Source organism: Coccinella septempunctata, chromosome 5, assembly GCF_907165205.1.
Source record: "Coccinella septempunctata chromosome 5, icCocSept1.1, whole genome shotgun sequence".
Classification (NCBI taxonomy): domain Eukaryota; kingdom Metazoa; phylum Arthropoda; class Insecta; order Coleoptera; family Coccinellidae; genus Coccinella; species Coccinella septempunctata.
In genome coordinates, this window is record NC_058193.1 from 39751127 (window position 1) to 39777807 (window position 26681).

At 40.0% G+C, this 26681-nt stretch overlaps 1 protein-coding gene across 1 annotated transcript; it reads left to right on the top strand.

Annotated features, from left to right (window-relative positions):
- Positions 1–1404: 1404 nt before the first annotated feature.
- On the top strand, positions 1405–25126 carry LOC123312797 (T-cell leukemia homeobox protein 3). The gene is made up of 3 exons (XM_044897296.1): positions 1405–2010; positions 13549–13777; positions 24081–25126. The coding sequence occupies exons 1-3, from the start codon at positions 1569–1571 to the stop codon at positions 24295–24297; spliced, it is 888 nt and encodes a 295-aa protein (XP_044753231.1). The 5' UTR covers positions 1405–1568; the 3' UTR covers positions 24298–25126.
- Positions 25127–26681: the final 1555 nt, after the last annotated feature.

Genomic DNA, 26681 nt, shown 5'->3' on the forward strand with positions numbered 1-26681 from the left:
GCCCATGACGTCTTCCATCATCAGACAATGTAACATCTCATCGAGATGAAGTATAATTCATTAAACGAATCAGCAGAGTGAAATTGAATAACGATTCCTCGAAAATCAAAATGGCTTCGATGGGGGAAGAAAGCAAAGAGCTATATCAGAATAAAGAATGACAATTAATTCCTGAAACAAAACACTCAAGTTGCTACATCCAAGGATGTCGGTTGTTCGTCGGATATTATCCCTGCGCCTCCGATACAGGAGCGGCTTTCCGAATTTTACAACACGTATGTTCAGAATCTACCAAGAAACTCGAAGTTTTCGTCATTTCTACAAGCATTCAGGGAAATTTCACTACTTGCAGATGCTTAATTTGAAAGTATACTACTGAAACCACTACTGAGGTTTGCTTTTCATTTTCTACAGGGTCTTTATATGTGGTTCGGTTACTTTTTTTATTTATTTTATCCTGATTCTCTTTAGGTACCAAAATACCCCTCAGAAGCCAGGTGAACTTGTATGAATTCGGAGAACCAGTTGTGTTCTGTGTAGGTTTTGTTATACTGAGTCCTTACTCCACATTGAACTCTGAAAGAACTTCTCTTCTTCTTCTTTTTTATTCTTCTTCTTTTTTTCTTCTTCTCTTCTTTTCTTTTAGAGTTCACTGTTACGCCACCTTAAGCACAGCACTGTTAATTTTAATCCAACACTGAATGATGAGCACAGACAGGGGTCGATAGTGTTTTTGGCCTTTGTATTTATGAAATTCATTTCATTATGGGATTTTTTCAAGACAAATTGGTCCGTGAAGGTGGTATGATATTTCTCCTCTTTGTATTTCCTGTTTCTCTGAGTAGAATATCTTGTGAACTGCTCCACAGAAGGACTGTGTGTCTATCTTCTCTCCTATCCAGAAAATATTTATTTTATACTTTAATACCTATTTTGCTCCTTGTTTCATAACGATGATTTTTCATTTTTTGAAAATTTTCTTGGATTTTTTTATTTTTGTCGATTAGACAACATGGTTCAATAAAAAATATTGTCACTAGATGTTTTTATTTTTCTTAAGATCAATATGAATCATCGAAGAGTCTACTCTACCAGAAAAGAATGATAAAAAAGTTAAAATCCCAGTGAAACCATCAACACCCTCTTCGCATACCTTCGAAGGCGCGACGTTTCGAGCCGTGAAACATCCTCAGAACGCCCGATAAAACCGCTCACTTGATCTACAAAAAAATTAACAGAAAGATACTCAATTTGGTCCCAATCAGTTTAATCCAATGGGGAATGGGATAGGTGGAGCCAACAAATAAAATCTGGCCAATGATTGAGCGTGCGTTAACTACGCCGTCGGTGCCATGGCAACCGGTTTGGTTGGTATCCCAGTATTCTATTGTGACCCATCGTAGGGAGCGGACACGTTTACAGGACGCATCCGCAGCACGTGTTTTTTTCCCTGCCGCAGGCGACGTTTTAATTACTGGCATCGGTGTTAATTGAAATGTCCGTTTTATGATGTGATAACGCGTTTTTTGGATTGTTGTAAAAAAAAAAGTGATTTATCGGCCATCAACATGTCAGACCACGAATTGACGGAAGACGACCACGAGATCAACGTCTTGGACACCGACAGTCGACTGTCGCACAGTGATAGTGACCCCAGGAGCTCCAGGAGTCGCTGTTCGAGTCCGGAGAACGGGGCCACCACCAACGCCACCCTCCCGTTCAGCATCTCCAATCTGCTGGGGAAGAACTTCGAGCAGAAGACCGACGTCGGCGATGCCGGCGCCCTTTATCAATCCGCCGGTTTTTTTTCGCAGAGAGGTGCCTTAGGACTGATGCCCGCGGGCTTTTACGGACAGGGTGTTTTGAGGGTGCCGGCACACAGGCCGGTCGGCGGTCCGGGCAGTCCGGGGGCGGTGTTCAACCCCTGGACGTTGGGCTTGGACCCGGTGCTGCAGAGGTCCGCGGCGGCGGCGGCCTTCGCGTCGCAAGTGGTCAAGGATAGGCTGGCCGGTAAGTTCCTTTTAGCCATTCGTGATTCCAGACTCGATCCGACTCGAAGGACCAATTTTAATTCGAATGGGAAAATTGGTCCTTCGAGTCGGATCAATTTTAATTCGAATGGGAAAATTGGTCCTTAGAGTCGGATCAATTTTGTGCGGTTTTACCACATTCACATTTAACTAGTTTTTAGATATAGTTCATTACTAGGAGATCTTGAACCCCTGAATATTTAATGTACATCTGTCACACACGGATAACTTATTTGTTTTCTGCTCGCTCGTTTTAAGCGTTATTTTCTTCACCCAGAAGTATTTTTTTCTGATTTTGTGCAATCAAACGGTTGGGACATATCATATCTTATTCTGACAAGCTCGAATATGTACAATAATCTTTTTTTTTTAATTTTCTGACAGTCTGTCCTAGACAATTGCCCCTAAACAGAGTGGATCTCCAACTCGTACAAATATTTTAACAATAGTTTCTTGAGGTCAAAAGAAACACTTTTGGCCTATAACATTTTTTCCGACTTATTCCTAAGATAGAACTGAAAATAACATTTTTAATGGTTTTTCAACAGTCTGTATCTTTTAAACCGCGCCGATTTTTACTAAATGGTAAAAAAAAGTGTTTCTTTTGCCCTCAACAATCTACTGTTAAAATATTTCTCACTCGCCTTGTGGAAAACCAGTCGCAGTACAACGCAACACGCTTGAAGATGTATGATCTGGAAAATAGCCCAAATTCATCTACTTGAGATTGAATCTAGCTGGTTGATTTGAGAGCTAGTCGAATTCATCAGCAATCGACGGATCAAAACTGGTTCCATCATGTACACCTTTAAAATTCCATCTTGAAACTCTCAATAAAGAACTACCACCCATTCTAACACTAAACACAACGATTATAGACCATGATATTCGAGGTTACATCCAGAAAGTCGTTCTGTAATCTTAAGGGCGTCTCTGTAATCATCATACATCGGGTTTAAAACCGACAAAATAACATTTCATCGCGTATCAATAACAATAAATAAGATGTTAATACTTCCATTAAACGGAAATGTCGTATATACCTATACAGGGGGAGCGGAGGGTACTTATTAAGATATATTAACGGCACAATACCTCGGATATATTAAAACAACATAGTTGGCCGTAAAAGAGCTATTAAAATCCCATCACTATCGGTAAGAAATTAATCATGGGCTGCTTAGATCGGCCGTGAGGAGATGTACGAATCTTGATGGGCGCAATCTTGGTTCTTTAATGCACAACAACATAAAGCTCTCAGGTATACCTATACGATAAAGAGCTTCATCCGCGGTCGGTGATAAGACGACTCGGTTTTATCTAATATCTGGCCTGGGGGGACACGTGTTTCGATTTTTCCAACCACTATTAATTACCCTTTGAAATACTCCCGTGAATTTCGCCAAACACGTTAAGAAGAAGGATGAACTACTGATGGTGCTTATGGATCATGTTTTATTTCTGAGTAGAACTTAGTTGGGCAGCCCAAGAGAGAAATTCGGGATTTAACCCGAGCTTGTCAGATATAAGGGGGGATACCTTGGACCCTTGGACCCTGTAGAGTACCTCTACGAAAAATTAGACCTGTATGCAGGATGAGTCTTTGACTCTTTACTTTACCATTTTTCCTAATCCGCACTGTTTGTCAGATACTCATTCATTCATTGCTGTATCCCGTTACTGAGAATAAATCTACAAAAAGACTCAAAAACAAAACTATCAGTGCGATCAAACTTATAATTTCTTAGGGTGTGCTCTTCTGTGACTGACGAGACCCAACCGCGACCCACAGATCCTTCCACACTCCGGGCATGGATAGTCACCAACCAGATCTGGCCGCCGCTGTATTCTTCTCGAGTTTCCATTATAACTGTCGACCAAAGACTTCTACTGTGATCTGTCTAAAGCTAGTTGTTCCCAGTTATGATTGGTATAACTGATTTTAGGGATTGATGCAGTATATCCTTAAACCACTCATACTAGCCTTCTGGTTTCCGAGCTCCCTCTGTGACTTCGCCATACAGAGCTATTTTGGGGAGTCTCGTGTCTTGCATCCTCAGAATGTGGCCGCTCCATCTGAGTCGGGCCGTTGTTACTTGTGTCTCAATTGTTGTACAACTCGCGCGTTGCAAGACTTCTGCATTCGAAACTTTGTGGAACCATTTGATGTGCATTATCTGTCTTAGATGACGTTGTTGCGTTTGTTCAAGCTGTTTAATATGTCGCCTGTAGGGCGTCCAGCTTTCGCTTCCGTAAAGAAGCGTTGAGAGGACCGCTGCTTTGTAAACAGTTGTCTTGGTCTTCAGATTGAGGTCGTGATTTTGAAACACTCTGTCCTTTGACTTCCAGAATGCTCGTGATGCCGAATTGATACGGCTGTGTATTTCCTTGTCCAGGTTAGCCCTAGTATTCATGAAGCTTCCCAAGTATTTGAACTGCTCGACCCATTCTAGAGTTTCATCCTCCAGGCTGATATCTGTTTGAAGGCTTTCTGGCGGACTTACCAGGATTTTGGTTTCGTCAATGTTGAGTCTAAGGCCTAAAGCTTCGTATATATGTTTATAGGTGTCCAACATTATCTGTAGATCCTCTGAGCTGCTAGCGATAAGTGAGCAGTCGTCTGCATATTGAAGTTCCGTGATAAACTTGGTACGGGTTTTTGCTCTGAGGCGCTTCAGGTTCATCAAATCTGAACCTTATTCCAACACCTTTTACAGGAATACTCATATCAGCAATTATCGAGACAGCTATGGCGAAAATATTGAACAGTAAAGGCGCTAACACTCAGCCACGTTTGATTCCAGAGTTGGTTAGGAAATGGTTGGACTGGAAAGTCCAAGTCCTAGTCTTGAGAACGCGTGGTCAGAAACTCGGTCTCATCCGAAGTAGAAGTCAATGCTCTGTAGCTTTAATTTCGGCAAATTTCATCCTATAGCAATAACTTTCCATTCTTCTATATCTCTGCGAATTGTCCAGCTGCAGTGCTCTTACGTTTTCATAGTAAGTTCTAGTTTCAACCAAATACAATACCAATCCCTTTGAGGATGCCTTTCACCCCCAAGGCCAGAACACTACCTGAGAATAACCATTCGAAATGAGTAGCCACTGAAAAATAAACTCCAAAATAAAATCGTGTGAGGGATTCGGACCAATCAACGCCAAATAAACGAATCTGCTCCCGTTTCAACTCTCCGTTCACAATCCCCGTACTGGAAATTTCAACCCTGTGAAAAGCACGCGATAGATCGTCATGAAAGATAAATGCTGGCGTGTTAACAGATCCTCAACTCGTTTCCACTCCCCAGCCATCTCCAGAACACATCAGCAATCTCTTCCTGTTTCGCATCAGAGATCCCTTTCCACAGACTTCCACGACTCTGTCAGCCAAAGTGTGTTATGTGTATAATCAGCGCCGCATATCTCTCGCTTTATTGTCTGTTGATACGTCTACCATACATTATTATCTACCGCAATTACATCGTATTTCGAATTACACATTCGTTACATATTGCGTGGTGGTTCTTTGTGTCGGTTCTCTACGAGGTGTGAAACATCGTCGCTTGTTTCCGTCACAGCCATATTTGTTGCGGGAATTCTTGTGGAGACAATGGGAGTTCTTGAAGGCAACCTTCGGCACGGCAGAACTAATTACGATAATTAATTCATGTCGATATAAACAAGTACCACCAGTGTCGTAAAGATTACCTCGAAGGTTTTCTTCTGGTGTTGGTATAGTACTATTACTCCAAAGGAGGCTGATGAATAAATGGACTAGCTAGTTGTGTCAATATCAATCGTTTCAGAATCTTAAATCACCCATTTCATGTTTTCCGATATGAAACAATCACTGGTCTAAATTATATACAGTGTGGTCCAACGAAAACTCAACTCCTCGATTTTCCGGCTTTAAAGGGGTAGAATACTTGAGCACAAAGCGCGAGTAGAAAGTCAAAAGGTTATTTCTTTCTCTCTTGGTTAGATTTGCATGCTTGGAAAAATCCATTTCAAAAATTGCAAATCTTCTAAAGCGCGGGTAGAAAGTGTGGGTAAAAAAATCGAAAGCCTATTTCTCTCTTCTTTAGATTTATATGCTTGGAAAATATTTTTTCAAAAAATGCAAATCTCGAAACGTTTTTCGTATTTTGTTGTTTCAATTCCGAATCATCGATGAAAAACCTTCTCCCACTACATCTTTTATTCTTAGAAAGCACGGGTGGAAAGCGCGGGTAGATTCAAGTGATTTCACGAAAAATATATGATCTGATCAAAAGTCGAACTAAAGAGGATAATAAAATGAAAGTCGTGAATAAGTAAGAGAAACCAAGCAGAGGACTTAAATAATTTTATTTCCTGACAGGAAGGACTTTCCCAGAAGTCTGGCGGCGGCTCATACATATCAGCAGGAAGTCGCAAATTCCCAATTCGCATATGTTTATTCTCAATTCGGAGTTGAATTTTTTAGATTTTGAATCAAAGTGCGCAGTTTAAAAAAGTAGACAAGAATTCTAGATTTTTGACAGGATATAGGAAACGTGGATGGTCCTAAAACTAAACCCAACTAATGCCGACGTTTCGCGGATATATTTCCACTTCTTCAGGACTACAAAAGATACAATTTTTCAAAGATCTTATCTTACATAAATCTAATCATATAAAATCCATCAACACAGAATGCAATAAAGGCTGAAATAACATTTAACATTTCCAAGAGTACGAAACAAAATTAAAAATCCAACAAGCTTTTTTTTATTATTATTTTCTTTTATGATTCAAAAAGGAGTAAAACATGAACTAGGTACACTTACATAATCAAAAATACACAAATTTATCAACTTCTTCGGAAAATAAATTAGATTGGACAAGAATTCTCGAGACCTCGTGGTCCGCATATCAGCGAACCCCATTCCGACCCATGGGGAAGCCCCGAAAACAATCAAAATTCGATTGGACGAGAAACAAGGTACAAATAGTTCAAATCTTCACTTCAATCCATTTGTATTGAAGTATTGTAGCTGACATCCGAGATCAGATCGTCAAAAAATTCCGTTGAAGATGAAAGCGAGGAGCGAAAACCGCCTCCCTCCACCTACAGGGGGATCAATACGTATTACATATAATATCAAGTCGCTCAGAAGTTAAAAAGTGTAAATCCATGCCCCGGCATCTCGCAGCGGAACTTTTAAAGTGAGCCTTCCCCGGGGACAAGATGGCGCCGGCGGGGGGAGGAAAAGCCCCATACGTAGGTATGTAAGTAACCGTTGTAATTCACTCCCTGGCATATAGCAATATTAAAATTCCGGTAAGTTATGCGCCGCGTTTAGGAAGCTGATGTGAATTGCCTTTTTATATGCGGACTTGTGCGCTTCCTCAGCCGGTAACGGCCAATTTTTCATCTTCGTACGTACGTACCAACGCCGTGCGGGCTTGAGGGCTCTCGCGGGATCCTTAATCGACATCTTGACATCCGTTTGCGAGAGGATGATTGATTCTGATGTATTCATCGGCCTGGGAAGGCGTTAAATTAGATGGAAACGCGTCTATGGTATGGGATTTCGACGAATTCTATGGTTACATTTGGGCTAAATAGCCATACTATACAAGGTGAGTCTTTGACTTGTACGAATATTTTAACAATAGATCCTCGAGGTCAAAAGAAACACTTTTTTCCTAAACCATTTCTACTGATTCGGCCCTGATAAAAAGATATACCCCGGGTTTCATAAAGCTTGATCAGGGAATCAACGCTTGATTGACGATTAGACGTCAGTTTGTTTTCAATCGATAATTTAGTCATGATCATTCAGAATATCATTCTCGCATCAAATTATGATGTCCATTCAATGATTCTCAATTGCTACTTCTTCAAATATTCAGAAATCAAAAGATTTCAGTGATTTCGTTTGAAAAAATCAAAGATTTATGAAGCCCGCAGATAGCCATTTTGAGTTTTCATAATAAGCTGTGCCACCCCTTTATTTTTGAGGATCAAATTACTTGAAAACGGCGCATTATACGCGCTTAGTTTCAACTTTGATTGTCCGATCAACGATTTGACAGTCACTCGATTTCTAAAACGAAATCACTGAAACCTCTTCATTTCTGAAAAGCGTCAATAAAAGGTCCTTTCGTTTGCATAAAAAGTGTAGCACTTTTCTACCCTCGATTTGATTTACACCAGTGTAGAGGAAGTGTTGTTTATTTACACATAGTCAAAAGTAGATGTAGATGAACTACACCTCCTTTACACTGGTGTGAATCAAATCGGGTGTAGAAAAGTGCTACACTTTTTATGCAAACGAAAGGACCTTAAGCGTTGATTCCCCGATCAAGCTTTATAAAACCCGGGTTGTATCTGTAAAGGAAAAAGGTGTTTCTTTTGACCTCAAGATTCTACTGTTAAAAATATTTGTAGGAGTGATGAAATAAATTTGATTAATTGTTTGATCCACTCTTGAATTCCGCCATTTTCGTCACAAGACTGACGCGGGTTTCATAAAACTTTGATTGTCCGATCAACGATTTGACAAGCACTCGATTTTCAAAACGAAATCACTGAAACCTTTTAATTTCTTAACATATTGAAGAAGTAGCAATTGAGTATAATTGAATAGACGTATTAAGATCATAATTTGATGGGAGAATGATATTCTGAGTGATCATGACTTAATTATCGATTGAAACCACTTGACGTCTATTCGTCAATCAAGTGTTGATTCCCCGATCAAGCTTTATGAAACCCGGGGTAAATCGCTACGAGTTTTTTCTCTCTGAGTGGTGAAAATCTTGTGGAGAATAGATTCTAGGGAACATTTCGAGAAAAAACAATGTAAGAACATCTAGTCAAACGTCTCAAAGACGAGAGATGACAGTGTTGCCGCAATCGAGATCGTACAACGTTTCGTTTCGACCGAATCGTTTCGTGTTCAGGACGCACAAAACAAAACAACAACGGGCAATTGTTCACGATCGTCGATGAGATCCGAAAAAATCCTATTACCTCCTCCGTTCCCATTGGCTGGCTCCTTAATGATGTTTTTACGTGTCGTTAATACGGCCAGTTGGTATAATGCTCATTTTTATTATAAAATTCAAGATGGCGCCTAATTGCGGGGTTCCCGCGGACGTGCTCTCTAACGTATCAAATGAAATACGTACAAATTAACTTTCTCATGGTTCGATTATCTCAAAATGGCGGCCTCTCAGCCGCTACGTAATCGGTAATGATATACCGCGTCGCTGACACGAAATATCTATACGTCTACGACGGTTTTTCTGCGGGATGGGACGTGTATTAGGGGCATTATTAAGATGGAAATTGGCCTTTGAGTCTCGTCGGTAAGGTTAAATTGTTCAGTATCGTACCCGGGTAGATCTAGATACATAACACTGCTGCAAATGTTCATGATTTCTGTAATCATCGAAATATTCACTTTCTTAATGAAGACAAACCATAAAACTGCCGAAAATTCAAAGAACCCAACACTTTGAACTAAGTTGGACGTTATCTTATGAATATTTGAACGTTTTGTAAAAAGAATATATTCCTCATATTTTCTCGTATAATGCGCCATTTTCGAGTAATTTGATGTTCAAAAATTGAAAAATATCTGTGATTTTCGGAGAATTGGGTATTTTGGCTAATTTCAACTCTGTTTAAAAGATTCACAGATGTGAAGTGTTACAGATTAACCCCGGGTTTCATAAAGCTTGATCGGGGAACCAAGGCTTGATTGACGGACAGACGTCAATTTTTTTTCAATCGATAATTCAGTCATGATCATTCAGAATATCATTCTCGCATCAAATTATGATGTTCATAAGTCCATTCAATTATTCTCAATTGCTACTTCTTCAATATATTCAGAAATGAATAGATTTCAGTGATTTCGTTTTAGAAATCGAGTAACTGTCAAATCGTTGATCGAGCAATCAAAGTTTTATGAAACCCGCTGTATGTGTCACAGATTGAGCTGATTATTCTGAAGGTAATGGCACAGCTCATTATGAAAACTTAAAATGGCTATCAGCGGGTTTCATGAAACTTTGATTGTCCGATCAAGGATTAGACAGTCACTCGATTTCTAAAACGAAGTCACTGAAACCTTCTAATTTCTGAATATTTGAAGAAGTAGCAATTGAGAATCATTGAATGGACGTATGAACATCATAATTCGATGCGAGAATGATATTCTGAACGATCAGGACTGAATCATCGATTGAAATCATATTGACGTCTATGAGTCAATCAAGCGTTGATTCCCTGATCAAGCTTTATGAAACCCGGGGTATATCTTTTCATCAGGCCCGAATCAGAAAGAATGGTATAGGAAAAAGTGTTTCTTTCGACCTAAGGAATCTACTGTTAAAATATTTGTACGAGTCAAAGATTCGTACCAATACTCCACCTCATGGATTGAATAAAAAGTTTGGTTCTATCGGAAAAAGGACGATTAAGACAGAGTTTCGAGCCTATTCGTTCTCTTCAATGCATCATATCAACGCTATTATTTTTCAAACGCGAATTCTGTAACCAGCTTTCTCGTAAGAAATTCAACTAAACAGTTTAACATCATCGCCTTACTGTATAATAATATCCCAGCACCATCAACAACTTCTCTGCGTTCAGGGGCTACGTCTTAATTTTCAATCATCCAAATTGACTCCCTCATCCAATAAATAGACACCGGAATAGCGCATTAATAATCACTTTAGCGCCGTTCTCTATGGGACATAGGTTCATCTGGTGGTCCTATAACTTCGCCAAACAACGTAATAAAGAAACCCTTGTATAATGAGGCTGTATAGTGCGAGCTCTTGCGAGTTAGATCGTTAGCGGAGGCAGAGCCGTAAAATGTATCAGCGCATTAAAGGTACCCCTCACTTAACCGCAAAGTGGGGTGGTTTATAACAACAGTTGTTCGGGACGGGGGATGAGCAGCGAAAAATTGAAATATTATCGAATTGACTGGGAAGTTTGCGGATTGGGAAAACGATTTATATCTTGATTAACATCGTATTATGTTTACTCTGTATCTGAGGGGCTATCACACCTATATATTGTCCTAGTTAAGTAGTGAATCACCCAGTATCTAACTTTTAATTAGTTACTTAATCGCTCAGATGTGGGACGGAAGAATCAACGAAACAAAATTATACACTGGCAGAGGCAGAAGCGCCAAGCAATTGTGAGCATCAATAATAGAACAATCACTGCCAGATTCGTTTAAATCCGAGAAAGTTGAGAAAATTACATAACCAAACGGTTGCGCAATTGAAACAGACATAACACGACGTTTAGATTAAATTCCTCACAATTAGTTTCATCCTCTTTCATTTGAATTAGAAAGAGCGAAGTCTTTGTGTCCTGCAATTAGTCCACTTTAGATAACGGAACATGTACGGCCATTTATTTGCTCGTTTGAAATTGATAAAAATCCACTTCGAATAAAGAATTTCGTGCTTAGATAGGTGGCCGAGGAAAAAACGAAAAAACGCTGTGATAGACTGACAGAACTTCGAAAAGCATCCGACTATCCCGAGTTGACGCAAAAACTCGTGTTCGCCGAATGAAAATACGAACATAACTCGTACTGGATGCCGAAAAAAGTTCAACAACTTGTAAATCGCACTCTAACAACTGAGATTGCTTTTATTGTCGAAAAAAATCCGATTTGAATAATGTTAATCGAATTAATGGAAGTGAAAATTGATGGTGTTAAACTGGTTATTCGGAAAACGATTTCGAATTTTTAATTTCATCAGGAATGTGACTCATATTAATGATTTCTTGTCAATTACTCGCTATATTAGGTAAATTATTATTAACGTGCCGTGTTTTAATAAGATTAGGTACTTCAAGTTGCTGGTTTATAACCCAATAAATTGAGTTTGCGTTGTCGAACTTTAGAAATCATTGAAATGAGTATAGTTTGTGATTTTTTAGTTTTGTAGTGAGAAAGGTTTGAAAGGCTGGTCTTACTTTTATTCCATTCCGCAATCTTATGGCATATTCAAAGCATTGATGGAGTTCAAAGGGTTAAGATTTTGAGGGAGTATATAAAATTTTGAAGGACATTTCTGCTACTGGACGTCAATCGTCAATACCTACTATGTTGGTGGTCGAACTGACATTCGAAATTACAAATATCATACATGATCTTCACTTCGTATTGACTTTTTGATACCTTATATGCGAGTCTTTCTAAATCATCCGATACTTGTAGTATACAGGTATAAAATGCCATGTATCGGAAACATAAACAAAAACAAGAGTTTCCTCAGACCCCCTTCAACCAATCATCCTAAAGCTACCCTTACGGAAACGTATAGAATTCGATGGACGTACGTCACGTGACCGCGGTAAGTAAAGATCGTATCGACGCTGATGGAAATGCAATTTATTCGATGGAGCGCTATTTTCTACGTTCACGACTCTCCCTTATTGAAAAACAAAATGTCGTGTAACGATTTCGACAAATTCTCCCCCGTCTAAGTACTAGGGGGTGGTAGCAGCTCGCGGTCGGCCGCTACCCGCTGCGCACGATATAGGAGGCCGTATAAGACGGGTATCAGTGGAACGATATTGATATTTTAGTGAGTAATAATGAAAGTGTGCTTTAAGTGCTCTGGAGGCCATTTTGACGACTCCATTCCGTCATGACTAGGCCCGGTCACGCGATGCGGCATTTATTAATTTGTTTTAACGTCCGGGACACCTCGTGAACAGAACGAGATACGTAAACTGGTCTTTGTTAATCTCGTCGTACACGAAGCAACCCTAATTGCGCTGACAATCGGCGTTTTTCCACTCGCAACGTAAAAAAGTCGATAAAAATGATGAGGCTTATAATTCAGCAATTCCTAGAGCCTCATTGTGGAAATAGGTACATGCATATTCAGTTATTTCCAGTCTTAATCAAGATGAAAGAACATTATGAAGAAAAACACACAATTTCTTAATAACAGTTGTTGTTTCTGCCAATCAGCATGGCCTCTCTCTCGAAATAAACCACCAAAGACGAATTTATAACACTCAAACTCGATTCCACAGAAATTTTCGTCTCAATCTATTCGATGGTGGATATGTTTCTTGTTTCGGCGGCCATTATTATCTCGTTCATTCAATGTTGACGGAGCACAGTCGACCGATCGTTACAAAACCACACAACTGTCTTCTACTAAAGATGAGAGAATCGTGCAACCATGAAAAACGACACGAATGAAATAATAAATATTTTGATCGACCGCAATGGTCGCTGATCGAAGTAAGTACCCAGAATTCTGCTGTTTTTCGGGCTTACGCTTCACTTGTCGCAGATAGAGGAATGTCCGACGGATTTTTAGACGTGATCAGTTTTTAAAACCTCTGAAAACAAAGATATAATCTATAGAACGAAGGAACAAACGTTACCATCATCAATTTTACCATCAGAAAGTTTCCTGAGGTTTCTCTGATTGTGTATTTCAAACTCTCCACCTGATACATCTCGAATATATACGATTCGTCTTTTTTTTGCAGCTTCGTTCCCGATGACCAGGCGGATAGGACATCCCTACCAGAACAGAACGCCGCCGAAGAGGAAAAAGCCTCGAACGTCCTTCACGAGACTTCAGATCGCCGAGCTGGAGAAGAGGTTTCACAAACAGAAGTACCTAGCGTCCGCCGAGAGGGCGGCGCTCGCAAAAACCCTGAAGATGACCGACGCCCAGGTCAAAACGTGGTTCCAAAATAGACGGACGAAATGGAGGTAAGAAACGCTTTTGATGAATCCGATACGAATTCTTTTTATGGTTCTGCTGTTGAGACTTATCAACTATTGTATTTTAATGCTTGGCAATGTGGTAGGAAGAGTTCTTCTTTCACTGGTTTAAGGGGAATCGCTTCTTTTCGAAACAATTTTGGAGGTAGACATCAAGTCTCGATTAGCTCCCAACAAAGTGGCCCTCCGCATGAAGAGCTCTTTATATAACCGACTAATTTATCCGATATAGAAGGGTACACTCCATTACGTAATAAAGCCCGATACGGAAGGCAATAGGGACGCCTTAATTGATTAGTTTTGACGAAGTTAACTCAGCTCCCCGGCGCTGTAAAACCGCATTAAAGGTAGAGTCTTCCTCTCCACGAAAACGCTCTTGTCAAGTCAAGAAGAGATAAGCCGATAGGCAGTTAGTTTAACGATGCGGTTGTTTTAGCAGAAAGAGAGATCGTATTAGTGTAATTGACTGAATGTCTCCAACGACATTGCGTAAAACACACGATAATGGAATTTCCAGCCCTGCGTTTTTGGGTATTTCTATCCCTCATCCACTTCCTGATCTCCGCTTTGAAGATCACATACGTGACGTTGACATTGTCTTTCCTTTATAAAATCAGGTAATATGGCAGCTGGTCGTGCATCACAGAAGGGTGTTCCCCATGGCGACGATCGTGGGCCAAGAATTTTCATCTCCTTCAGATTGATCACTCACGAAATACACAAAGTAGAGTATTTGTTCGTGGAACATCAAAGAGTTGGAACTTTTCGACTGCAACAAGACCAACACAAGTCAGCTAAATACATTTATAACATTAACATTCAATGATAAATCAATAAATTGATAATTGAGTTTGAACCTGATGAGTCCAAGATAGATTTAAACCGCTAGTCTGAGCAAATGCCAACAATACATAGTCAAAGGAAGATAGGGCTTCTACTGTTTCATAGATAGCAATCATTCAAAGACATTCCTCTTGTCCCAACAAGAACAGACGACCATCGCTCACCTAAAACGTCTTGTTCGACTAATTGAAGATAAGGAAGATAAAAGCATTAGACAACAAAGAAGAAACAATCAGAGCGTTTTTAAATTTCATTAGTCAGTTGTATCAATTTGTACCTACAAGGAATAACAATTAACTACCACCGGGAGGTACGCAAGAGACACCTTAAGTTCATTATTAGGCGTTTCCGCTTCCTGCTTTCTCTTTGTGCCACTGGACACGCAAGTAGAGCTCTACCATTTGAGCTTGTAAAGTTTGCGCTAAGTTGACTCGGTAGTAATCTGGGTATTAATTGAAAAGTTTGTACTCGGCTGAACCAACTCTAGGTACGGTTTGATTAGGTGGAATATTTGTGGTTATTGTTGGTGTGTAGCGGTTATGTATTAATTTGAATGCCATTCGCAAATGACCATTTGAAATTGAAAGGCGAGTATGTTGCATAACCAGAATATGTATCACCTTCAGATCTACGATAAGTTTCCTGGAAGATAAATCACTCGCAAGTTGACCGTCCAAAAAGTCCCAAAAAGTTGGGTTCAGTTAAAACTTCCTCAAGACCGAACGGTTGTGCCGAAATGGATGAAATTTTCAGATTTATTACTAGAAGAGTTGCTCTTTCAGAATATGTATCACGTTCAGATCTACGATTATTTTCCTGGAAGATAAATTTCTCGCAAGTTGACCGTCCAAAAATTCCCAAAAAGTTGTGTTCAGTTAAAACTTCCTCAAGACCGAACTGTTGTGCCGAAATGGAAGAAAATCTCAGATTTATTACTAGAAGAGTTGCTCTTTCAGAATATGTATCACGTTTAGATCTAGGATAATTTTCCTGGAAGATAAATTTCTCGCAAGTTGACCGTCCAAAAAGTCCCAAAAAGTTGGGTTCAGTTAAAACTTCCTCAAGACCGAACGGTTGTGCCGAAATGGATGAAATTCGCAGATTTATTACTAGAAGAGTTGCTCTTTCAGAATACGTATCACGTTTGGACCTACGATAATTTTTCTGGAAGATAATCGACTCGAAAGATGACCTTGAAAAAATTCCCAAAAAGTTGGGATTAGACCCCTCTAAAATGACCTATTTGCTCCAGTGTCTAAAAATCAGGGTGTTCTCTCACTATCCTAGGATATGGTGTGTGTGGAAGTTGTTTTGTAGATTCCAAAAAACCAAACAGATCATGATCCAATAGAGATTTGAAGGGAATCCTTCGAAGTCAACTCGAAAATGAAAAATGGAAAATTAATTTCTCGTAAACTGTGTCAGATATCCAGTTTGGTATTAAAATACAGGTTTTCGAACACGCTGGATCTATTACAAGCAATTTCAGTAGTCTATCTACATTCCAACTCAGAATTCTTGGATTTTTCATCTGAAAACCCTACAGTTAATCCTATCGACCAACTAACCAATATCGTCGAACATGATTCTCTACCCAAAAATGTTCTCTTCCAGTTTTTTCCTTGTAGTCCAACTCCCTACTCATATCAAATCGAGTCTCTCATTTCCATCCATGTTCCGAATCCAATTGGTATAACCACCCCATGCAACACATCCTACACCTGGTAGATGCATCGAAAGTTACCAGCCTCCTCAAATAAACAATGAACCGAAAGTGTCAACTGCATTCCTGCATATTTGATGGTTCAAACACTAAACCGATGTACGGTTGCATTATTCACCGTATCGCTGCTCTATCGGCTCCTCCATTATTCAGGGCTTTTTAGGGCCGTCAAATTGGGCCACACTTTGCCGAGAGGGGCACATCAACGTTGTGCAGCGCCGACGACAAGGCAAACGTCAACCAATGCCGTCCTCCGAGGAAGGTTAAGCGAGGATTGTTCGCCTCGATCGAAAGGATCAGAGAAGAGGGTGGAAAATTAGATGCGGAAATTGTTGTCCCTCTGAGATTGACCGAGCGGTAAACGAAGGGTTTGATTGTTTTCTATTGGGTGAATAATTGATTGTTCTGTGAAGTGGAAGCTGGTGTAGCTCGCTAAGGGACAATTCTTGAATTTTACCTCCTCGTTTCTCCTCCAAAGGATCCTTCGCGTTGGCTTGTAATGGCCAAGCATTCCTTCTCCAGGTGTTCCTGATGAGTTTATTGCTCTAATCCACAAAATCTGCACTCTAGTTCTGCTAAAATTATTCCAATTTAGCTTATGACCATGCAAAATTTTGGCCAGTGCTCGCAAAAAAACAGGTTTTTCAGACATCATACGCACGTTGACGTGAACTTTCATATTCCAGCCTTTGGAAGCACATTTTGAAAGGAATTTCATTTCATTGCTGTATCCCGTTACCAGGAATTAATCCACAAAAAGACATAAAAAGAACAGGCTTATAATTTCTTGGGGCTAATTGCGACTGTGTGTCCTCCTGTGACTGAAGAGACCCAACCGTGACCTACAGATCCTTCCACACTGCAGGCATGGATAGTCACCAACCAGATCTGGTCGCCGCTGTATCCCTCTCGAGTCTCCATTATAACTATGGACCAAAGACCTCCACTGTGATGTTTCTAACGCTAGTTGTTCCCAGTTTTGATTAGCATTAACTGATTTTAGGGATTGATGTAGTGTATCCTTGAACCGCTTATACTGGCCTCCTGGTTTCCGGGCTCCCTCTGCTAATTCGTCATACAGAGCTATTTTGGGGAGTCTTGCATCCTCAGAATGTGGCCGCTCCATCTGAGTCGGGCCCTCGTTACTTGAGTCTCAATTGTTGTACAACTCGCGCGTTGCAAGACTTCTGCATTCGAAACTTTGTGGAACGATCTGATGTGCATTATCTGTCTTAGATGACGTTGTTGCGTTTGTTCAAGCTGTTTAATATGTCGCCTGTAGGGCGTCCAGCTTTCGCATCCGTAAATAAGCGTTGGAAGGAGGACTGCTTTGTAAACAGCTGTCTTGGTCTTCAGATTGAGGTCGTGATTTTGAAATACTCTGTCCTTTAGCTTCCAGAATGCCCGTGATGCCGAATTGATACGGTTGTGTATTTCCGTGTCTAGGTTAGCCCTAGTATTAACGTTAGAGCAGGTCACCCAATAGCCTTAAACCAAGATCACCACCTGGCTGACCACTTGGTGTGGTTCAAGTGGTCTTCAGACATAAGCAGCGGGCTCAACAGCCTTTGAGGTCGATCGATCGGAGACCAATCTGTCGATAGGTCGCCGGAGTCACTCGAAAATACCAAGAGCATTCCTCGGAGTCGACATCGGGCAAGAATGACCATATACACGTGAACCACAGCGGTCCGCCATGTGGGGCGACCGTCAATTGTCTTCCGTCGGCGCCAGTCACTTGTTTTACACGGTATGTCCATTACCGGGCAGGTAATTAAAAGCCGGGGGACACTTTGTTCCGAAGGACTTACTCGATTCCGGTTTTAATCGGCCAACCTGAAAATAACGTTCAGCATCGAGGGAGGCTGTGCTGTCTTATCTCGGCCGGTATCTTCTCGGTTCGGGATTAATCCTTCGGCGACTGCCCATCAGGTATTTGTCGTCAATTTGTCGATTTGAATCTCGGGGAGATTCTCTGTTTCCCTCGGCCACAATCTAATTCTCAAGGAACCTCCAAACCCTTAGTCCACACGAAGGACCAGCAGTTCACTCGATTGGGTGTGTATTTTTGGAAATACGAGAAAAATGATCAGCAGTCTTGGCGAAAGGTAAAAAACATCTCTTCCTCCTCGATTTAGGAAGCAGAAAATCCACTGAATAACGGACATCTCTCTAGTAGTAAAAAAAAACTGAAACACCAGCCCTGTTAGCGATCCTCGTTAGGTGTTGATGGGACGGAGCGTTGATAATTAATAAACAGGGTAATTAAACTACGCTGGTGTTCTCCCTAATTGGGACCCTCATCGCGGCAGAGCAGCGGTGCCACTGCCGCCCCCAAACCGTCCGCCACCCCCCACCAACCCCGCTCCGAATCTCGCGTCGTAATTTTAATTAAAGCAGGCCGATTAATAATTACAACGGCCATTGTTCCGGTCCTGCTTATTACTTTGCACGAAACGCTCGTCCTTTTTCGAGCATGTTAATTTTAGTTTTTTTGATTTTTCCGGGACGCTCCGGTAAATTGGGGTGGTTTTTCACTGGATCGAGTCAAAACCAATCTACGCTGCTCGGGAATTGATGGGGATCACTGTTATGTTATCTGGAACATCTGTCCTTTTAGGAAAGACTGGGGTATTTTAAGTTGTGAATCTAAAAACCGGTGACCTTACATCAATACTGGTACGGGGATGGTGGAGCAAAAGGCCAAAATTTTCGGAGACTAAACTCTCAACCTAGCGGACCTTTCGAAAATTATATTTCCATCATGAGAGCACTGAAAATAAATAGAAATAAATAAATAGAATAAATAAGGTAAAACAAGAATAGAATAAATTCGATGGCAAAATGACTTAAAAAGAATCACAGAACAATTTATACTTACAAGATGAAATTGCCTTTTCCACAGTCACTAAAATGAATGAAAGTAATAATTAAATTCATATATAAATCAAAACAGTGATATGCTCCCATGATGGTAAAAACATTGACAACACAGGGAGACAGGGAACATGTGGAAACAAACACAGAGAAATATGGAAAGACACAGTATGTGACGTTTTCTTTCCTGTCTTCAATAAATTTGGATAAATTCTTTCAAGTTTTTTATCATATGATTTTTTTTTTACTTTATCAAGCTCTTACCCTCTGAAATCGATTAATTGTAGTAGGATGTAGATGGTGGCATAAAATTCATGAGGTATTTGTTGCTAAACCTTTGAAATTCGATTTGAAATGACCATAAGTGAAGAAATTCCTTCTGTGCAACATAACCGAATCATACGGTTATACAGGAATGTTTTTCCAGCTGTACAAGATCGCCTTTTGGCATTCCGGCCGAATAGAATCATTGAGGGTAGCAACAGAAGTTATTATTTCTAATCAGACTGTACGTTCGGAGTTGAGAGCACGTGGTAGAGCACAGCATCCCAGTTTGAATAGGGAGTACAGAGTAGGACGACAACAGTAGACGCACAGTTTGCAGAACGCTTCTTCTACCGGCCAAGGATATCACGATATGGCGGATTGGCCAGCTCGCTCTCCGGACATGAATCGCATCGAGGAAGTCTGGGCAGAGACGTCAGCTAGACAGCTACCCCTATTAGAGCAACCCATTGACAATCGGGAGCAGCTCTATGAAGCTTTGCTGGGCAAAATTTCATGAATTATCCCATCGAAAGTATGTCCGGAAGAGTTGAATGCTTAAGACATGCTCCAGGGTTCTTTTTCTGGCAGATATCCCGTACACTAAGGTCATACTCCAAATGGAACAATAACGATTCAAATCCTGAGAATTTATGGAAAAGACTAAGACCATGACCGCCCCAGAAACCCCTCTAAACATAGAAACAGCCAGCTAGCCAGCTACCTACTCCCATTCGCCCGCTACCGACCCGATTACCCCCAAAACGGGGTTAAGATTAATAATCTGCCGTCCTAAATCTCAATTAGGCCCGGTCAGAATGAGTTTCCGAAGCTGGCGCAGGAGTTTAAAACGTCATAACTTACCGCTTCCAACTAATTTAAACGACAACAAATTGAACAATTTCCGGAGAACTCCCAGAGCTCGCCGCCGCCGACTTTGGGGGTGGCGCGATTACGGTCTAGGGGCGGAGGAGACGACGGGAGGTTGGAGGAAGGCTGCCAGCCCATCGCTGGGGGCACAGATCCGGATTCTTGAACATTCAGACGGAGAGTATCGAAGATTGACTTATGGATATAGATTAGGGATTTCTTCGTTGATCCGATTCTTCATTTTTGACTCGAAATTCGTTTGGCCAAAATGATAACTCTCCAGGAACAAACAGAGAGCTAAAAACAGACTTCAGAATCTGCTTGAACTTTTTTCGAGTGTTATTTGATCATCGTTTTCTGCCTAATTTGGTCCAGTTTTATTTCGTATAAAGTGTCGAAAGAGCGGTGCTTTCGGGAAAGAAACGAACGATAATTAAAGATTCAGCCAACAGGGGGAAGTAGAAACGAAGTTCTGGAATCAGGGCGAGGTAAAATTCAGAACGCGAAATATATTTCGGCAATTTCACCCTAATCGGACTAGACGTTCAATTATTTAGAAGCCGCGCCGTCGGATCCTCGCCATATTTTAATTATGATTTACCGGTGCGTAGCAGATTCCCCGTATTTTATAAATTAGTTCGGAAATATACAAGGTAGAACCCAATATGGGATGGAAACGGAAAAAAACTGCGTTAATCAGTCTTTCGAAGATATATATTGCAATTGGACACCCTGTAGCTTTAATTACGAAGAGATTGTCGCATTTAATATGAGCACTAAGAAATATTCAACATATTTCAATCATTTTTGGTTGATACAGGATGAGCCTTTGACTCGTACAAATATTTTAACAGTAGAAAGAAACACTTTTTTCGAATCTCATAAAAAGATAAAGCCTATTTTGAGTTTTCATGATGAAGTGTGCTCTGCGCCACCCCTGAAAAAACAAAATCACTTTCAGAATGACTACCTATATCTGTGACACTACATATCTATATGAAGCGTGCAAGGGTAGAAGCATCGCGTTCGATCTGTGCTCGATTTGGAAACGATGTAGACCGAATTGTTACTATGGATGAGACTTGGGTACATTTCTACGTTCCAGAAACAAAGAACAATCGATTTAATGGCGACACTCTGGTTCTCCAGTACCTAAGAAGTTTCGTGCCCAAAAATCTGCTGGAAAAGTTCTTGCTTCAGTTTTTTGGGATTGCCATGGAGTAATCATGATTGATTTTTCGGATAAGGGTAGAACAATAATCGGAAATTACTATTCGACATTACTGACCACTCTACGGAGAAAAATTAAAGATAAAAGACGCGGGAAGCTATCCAAAGGTGTTTTGTTTTTGCAGGACATCGCCCCTGCACACAAATCTCATGTTGCCATGCAAAAAATTCGTGATTTAGCGTTTGAATTACTAGAACACCCCCCTTATTCACCAGATTTTACTCCATCCGACTATCATCTCTTTCCTCAACTGAAAAAAAATTTAAAAGGTCGTAAATTTTCTTCCAACGAGGATCTAATAAAAGCTGTGGAGGTCTGGTTAGCAGAGCAAGAAGAAATATGTTTCTTGAAAGGTCTAGAGATGTTGCAGGTTCGCTGTAATGAATGCATCCAATGAAGAAGAGAATATGTTGAGTAATTAAATATTTTGACATTGAATTTTGTTTGGTTCTATAGTAGGCTAAGAATTTTTCAATATACCCTCGTATATCTTGTGTTCGAGAAAGATTCATCAAATAAATGGAAAGTTATATTCCGAAATTCATTTCATTCGATAAGACCGTTTGTGAGAACCAAAAATAAATTTTTTTTATGGTTTTTCAACAACGTTCGCAAAAAATGGTATGGGTAAAAAGTGTTTCTTTTGACCTCAAGAATATACTGTTGAGATATTTGTTCGAGTCAAAGACTCTCCTGTATAACGACGTTTCGTCTTTTATCTGCTTTGATTCAAGATACTGTGATTGCGTTATTTCTTCTGTCAATTTAGTTATGGACAAGTGAAGAGTTGAAGGGACAATGTTCAATGTTTCTTTGTTATTTTCGAAACGAATTATTGAGGAATGTACAGGGCGTCAACGAATGGTTTCTTGTCAAAAAATAATGTGAAACTTTCATATTCTTGCTCGATTCAAAATCATCGCTACTATGGATGGCTATAAACCAAAATTATAAATCCAACGCCGTCGAATCGGTAGCATTCGAGGGCCATCGGCTCGTTAATTGATTTTTGTCATTACCGCGGCTAATGTTCGTTCGAAACGTTCAATTAGCACATAATGAAAGCGTCCCATTAGCATCCAAATGGACGCGCAGATGTTGGACGGCCGGCTATTCCAACGTGTCGACCTTTTCTCTACACGATCGCGAGATTCCACGATTCCGATACAAGCCATTATTTCAGATCGTCTCATGCGTTTCGGTATTTTAAAAGCCTTAATTCGAAATTGGTGTTATATGGTGATCAGCCGGAATGGTAAACGGTCCATAAGAAATGAGAAACGGTTCTGAGGTGCGCCAATCTTGATTCTCCGTTGGGTCGTCGAATATACAGGGTGTGCAAGAATATTTTCGAAAAAATTTAAGGGGCGATTCCTTGTGGGGAAGTAGTGTGGGCCTTTCAGGTGACATTTTTGTTGATCGAGCCCTGCTTTATAGATGCAGCCTCCTAAACTTGGCACAAAAAAGCAATTTTTAATTTTTTTCTTCGAAAACTGAAGCACGAGGGTCTGTTCAAAAATAATATGAGACCAACTGTCTAAGTCTAGTTACTTCATCTTCTGGATCAGGATTTGAATTGCCCTTTTCATTTTTAATTCAATTCATAAGAGAAAAATGCAGGAACTTCTATGTCGAAGTATACATGGTGAGTCTTTGCCTCGTACAAATATATCAACGGTAGATTTTTGAGGTCGAAAGAAACACAATTTTCGTATATCATTTTTTTGCATCGGCTCGGTTTAAAAGATACATGCTGTTGAAAAACCATAAAAAAATGTTATTTGTAGTTCTATCTCAAGAAGGGTTTTATCGAATGAAATGAATTTCGGAATATAGTTTTTGGTTTATTTGATGAATCTTTTTCGATGACAAGATATCACCCACAAAAGACACAGACAGGAATGACAATTGAGGCCAAGCAACGTCATAAACTAAGGAAGTACAAAGGCATTTTATCGTAATTTTATTATGTTATATCGTCGAACTGATCAATGTGAGTGAGAGTAGATGATTCTGTCATGATAAAACGCCTTTGTACTTCCTTAGTTTATGACGTTGCTTGGCCTCAATTGTCATTCCTGTCTGTGTCTTTTGTTCTTCTATGTTTTTTAACCTTTGACATTATTTCATGTGTTTCTTTTTAAAATTAGGATGTTGGCTTAAGATTCATCTGAGATTTTAACTGATGAGTTATATGGATATTGTTATTTTATCGTTATTAATAGTTAAGTCTCACATTGTTGTAAGTTATTTTAATCTTACCTTTTTTGTATTTTTTACAACATTATTGCAATTTTTCTAGTAGCCCCGAAGAAGGACAAGACATTGTCCGAAAGCTTGGTTAATACAATAAAGATCTAAAAACTATAGAGTTGACTACATACCCGATCAACCTTCAGATTAGAATAAATCTGTTTTATGGCCGGAATTTCCATATGTCCTTGGATACAACAAAGTTTTTAAATTTTTTCTCTTTGTTACAGACGACAGACTGCGGAAGAAAGGGAAGCGGAAAGACAAGCAGCCAACCGACTGATGCTGTCGCTTCAGGCGGAAGCCCTCACCAAGGGCTACATGAGCGAAGCCCCCCAAGCATCCGCGGGAACCGGCGACAGCGCGCTCAGCGCCCTCCAAAACCTCCAACCGTGGGCAGGACCGTACAGCACCCCTCAGCCGGCACTGGCAGAATCGATGTGTTGAACAGAAAAGTGATAATTGTGACGAATCAAGGCTTTAAAGTATATCCCGGTGTAAATAGCCCCCGCCCCAACCAAACTCGTGTCAGACGTTTGAAAACGTGTAAAAGTTCTTTGTGCCGCAAATTCAAACCGCTGAATCTTCATTCGATGGACCAAAATGAACAGAGGTTGAATGAATAGTTGAGAAAAAATTCAGGAGGTTTTTTCTAAGAAGATGCAATCTTCAGGTAGCTGTATCCCACACTATTTTCTGACAAGAAAACACTCCTTAAATTTTTCTCAACTTTCAGTTACACCTTGTGTAGTTGTCTAGATTTGAAGTTTACTCTGTCGAAAAAAGGTACCAAGAATTCGCCATCTTCAAAGTTTTTTCAACAGCAACTTTTTCAAAACATTTTCATTTGACAGAAAAATATTGCAGTCAGTCGACAGTTTTCGACAGAAGTACAAGAATGGCCCGTGTATAGTGTATAGTAGATCGGAGAATGAGGTGAAAAAATTTTCGAACGCGAATCGAATGAAGATTCTCAACTTATTCTCCTGTTTTGTAAATAACCACTTGTAAAATTGTGATTCTCGAGATACCTTAGGTGCAATATACAAACACGAAATGGCGATGTAGAAACAATGTGTCATCGTATTTAAAAAAAAAAAACGTTCGTGACGAAAAAAGGACGTTTATCCAATTGTGAAACGAGGAAGAGATTGCTAGCACGTATAATTACTTAGTAAGAATGAAAACCGTAGTGTGATCTATGTATTATAAACATTGTAATTGTAGATAATATTCGTAATTATTGTAAGCACTAGAATACGTTGGTATTACTAAATAAAACGTACTACACTTCAGCACTTTGTTTAATTTGTCATGTTTTTCTGCATGCGATCCCCTGTTACAATGGAGACTTGATCGTTTTACGATTTGATGATTCGGTTTTCCTGGGAATCGAATCGACCGAAAAAAAACTCATTTTGAAGAATATTCTGTCATTATTATTATTACCTCGTTGTGTCATTCTTGAACAGGATACAACTCTAAAGAAGAACGACTTACGATAATCTTTGAGAGAGTTATTATTATTTTTGAATGTCGTTTTCAGAATCAGAATTGAAGTATTCATTAGAAAGTCAGAATAAGAGGAGACTTTATAACATTGTATTGGCGCCAGTTTTGAAAATCCAAGGTGAGTCTTTGACCCGTACAAATATTTCAACAGTAAATTCTTGACGTCAAAAGAAACACACGATTCGACCCTGATAAAAAGATATAGGCATTTTAACTTTCATATTGCCACCCCTGGAAAAATGAAATTACCTTCAGAATAACAAGCTGAATCTGTGGATTTTTTGAACAGAGTTGCATTCAGCCAAAGTACCCAATTCTTCAGATTTCACAGATGAAACTAAGTTGGGTTCTTCGAATTTTCGCTCATAATGAAAGCTCTTGTAAGATAGAATTAGAAATATCATTCGTTGATTCCCCGATCAAGGTTCATGAAACCCGGGGTATATCTTTCAAACCGAGCGGATTCGGAAAAAATGGTGAAGGAAAAAAGTGTTTCTTTTGACCTCTACTGACAGTCTACAGTTGAAATATTGGTACGAGTCAAAGACTAATCCTGTATAGTTCGAAACCCTACAGAAGGTGCACCCCAGGGTATCTACTTCAAAGCCAATCGCATATTATACAATTGTTTATGAAGATCCTGTTGTACCCCAACACAAAGTTTGAATTCCCAAGGGGAAGTTGAACATCCAGTTATAGTAATAAATGTTGCGAAAGCTCAGCATCTAAACATTCGCAAGCTGGTAGAACTATTGTATCAAACTGTCAGAAATACTCGTTGAAGAATCAATCATATGACTGGTTAAAATCGAAGAGTCAATTTCTGATAGCATTCTATCTTATGGCTCGTTCTCACGTCTTAAGAAGGCGTAAGTATCCCTTACCGCCCATAATTTGTCTTCACACGAAACCTTCTCCTAACCATCGCCGATCTCATAGAAAATAGCGACCAATATCCAAGACCTTTCCAGCAACTCGCCGAATTTCTCGGTACAGCCAATCGTAGGCGGCATTTGCACCTTTTACCCGACCCCAAACACAGGATATTGCTAATAGTCGTAATCAACCCATCACGCACGCATCCTAGGATGACAATCCGAAAGAAAAGTTGTCATTCTTCGGGAAAAATTACAGGTTCCAGATTTTAATACGTGATTCGTGACTGGACGGCGGTAAACATCGGCGACTACGATATTTTCGATGAGTGTGTGTATCATTGCGGTTAGCCTCTCCGTTGCGGGTTCAACTTCCTGTCCTTCTCAGGTACGTGACGGATGTTAAAGTGGAAAAACCTGCAGGTACTTGATCCTATTCCGTTT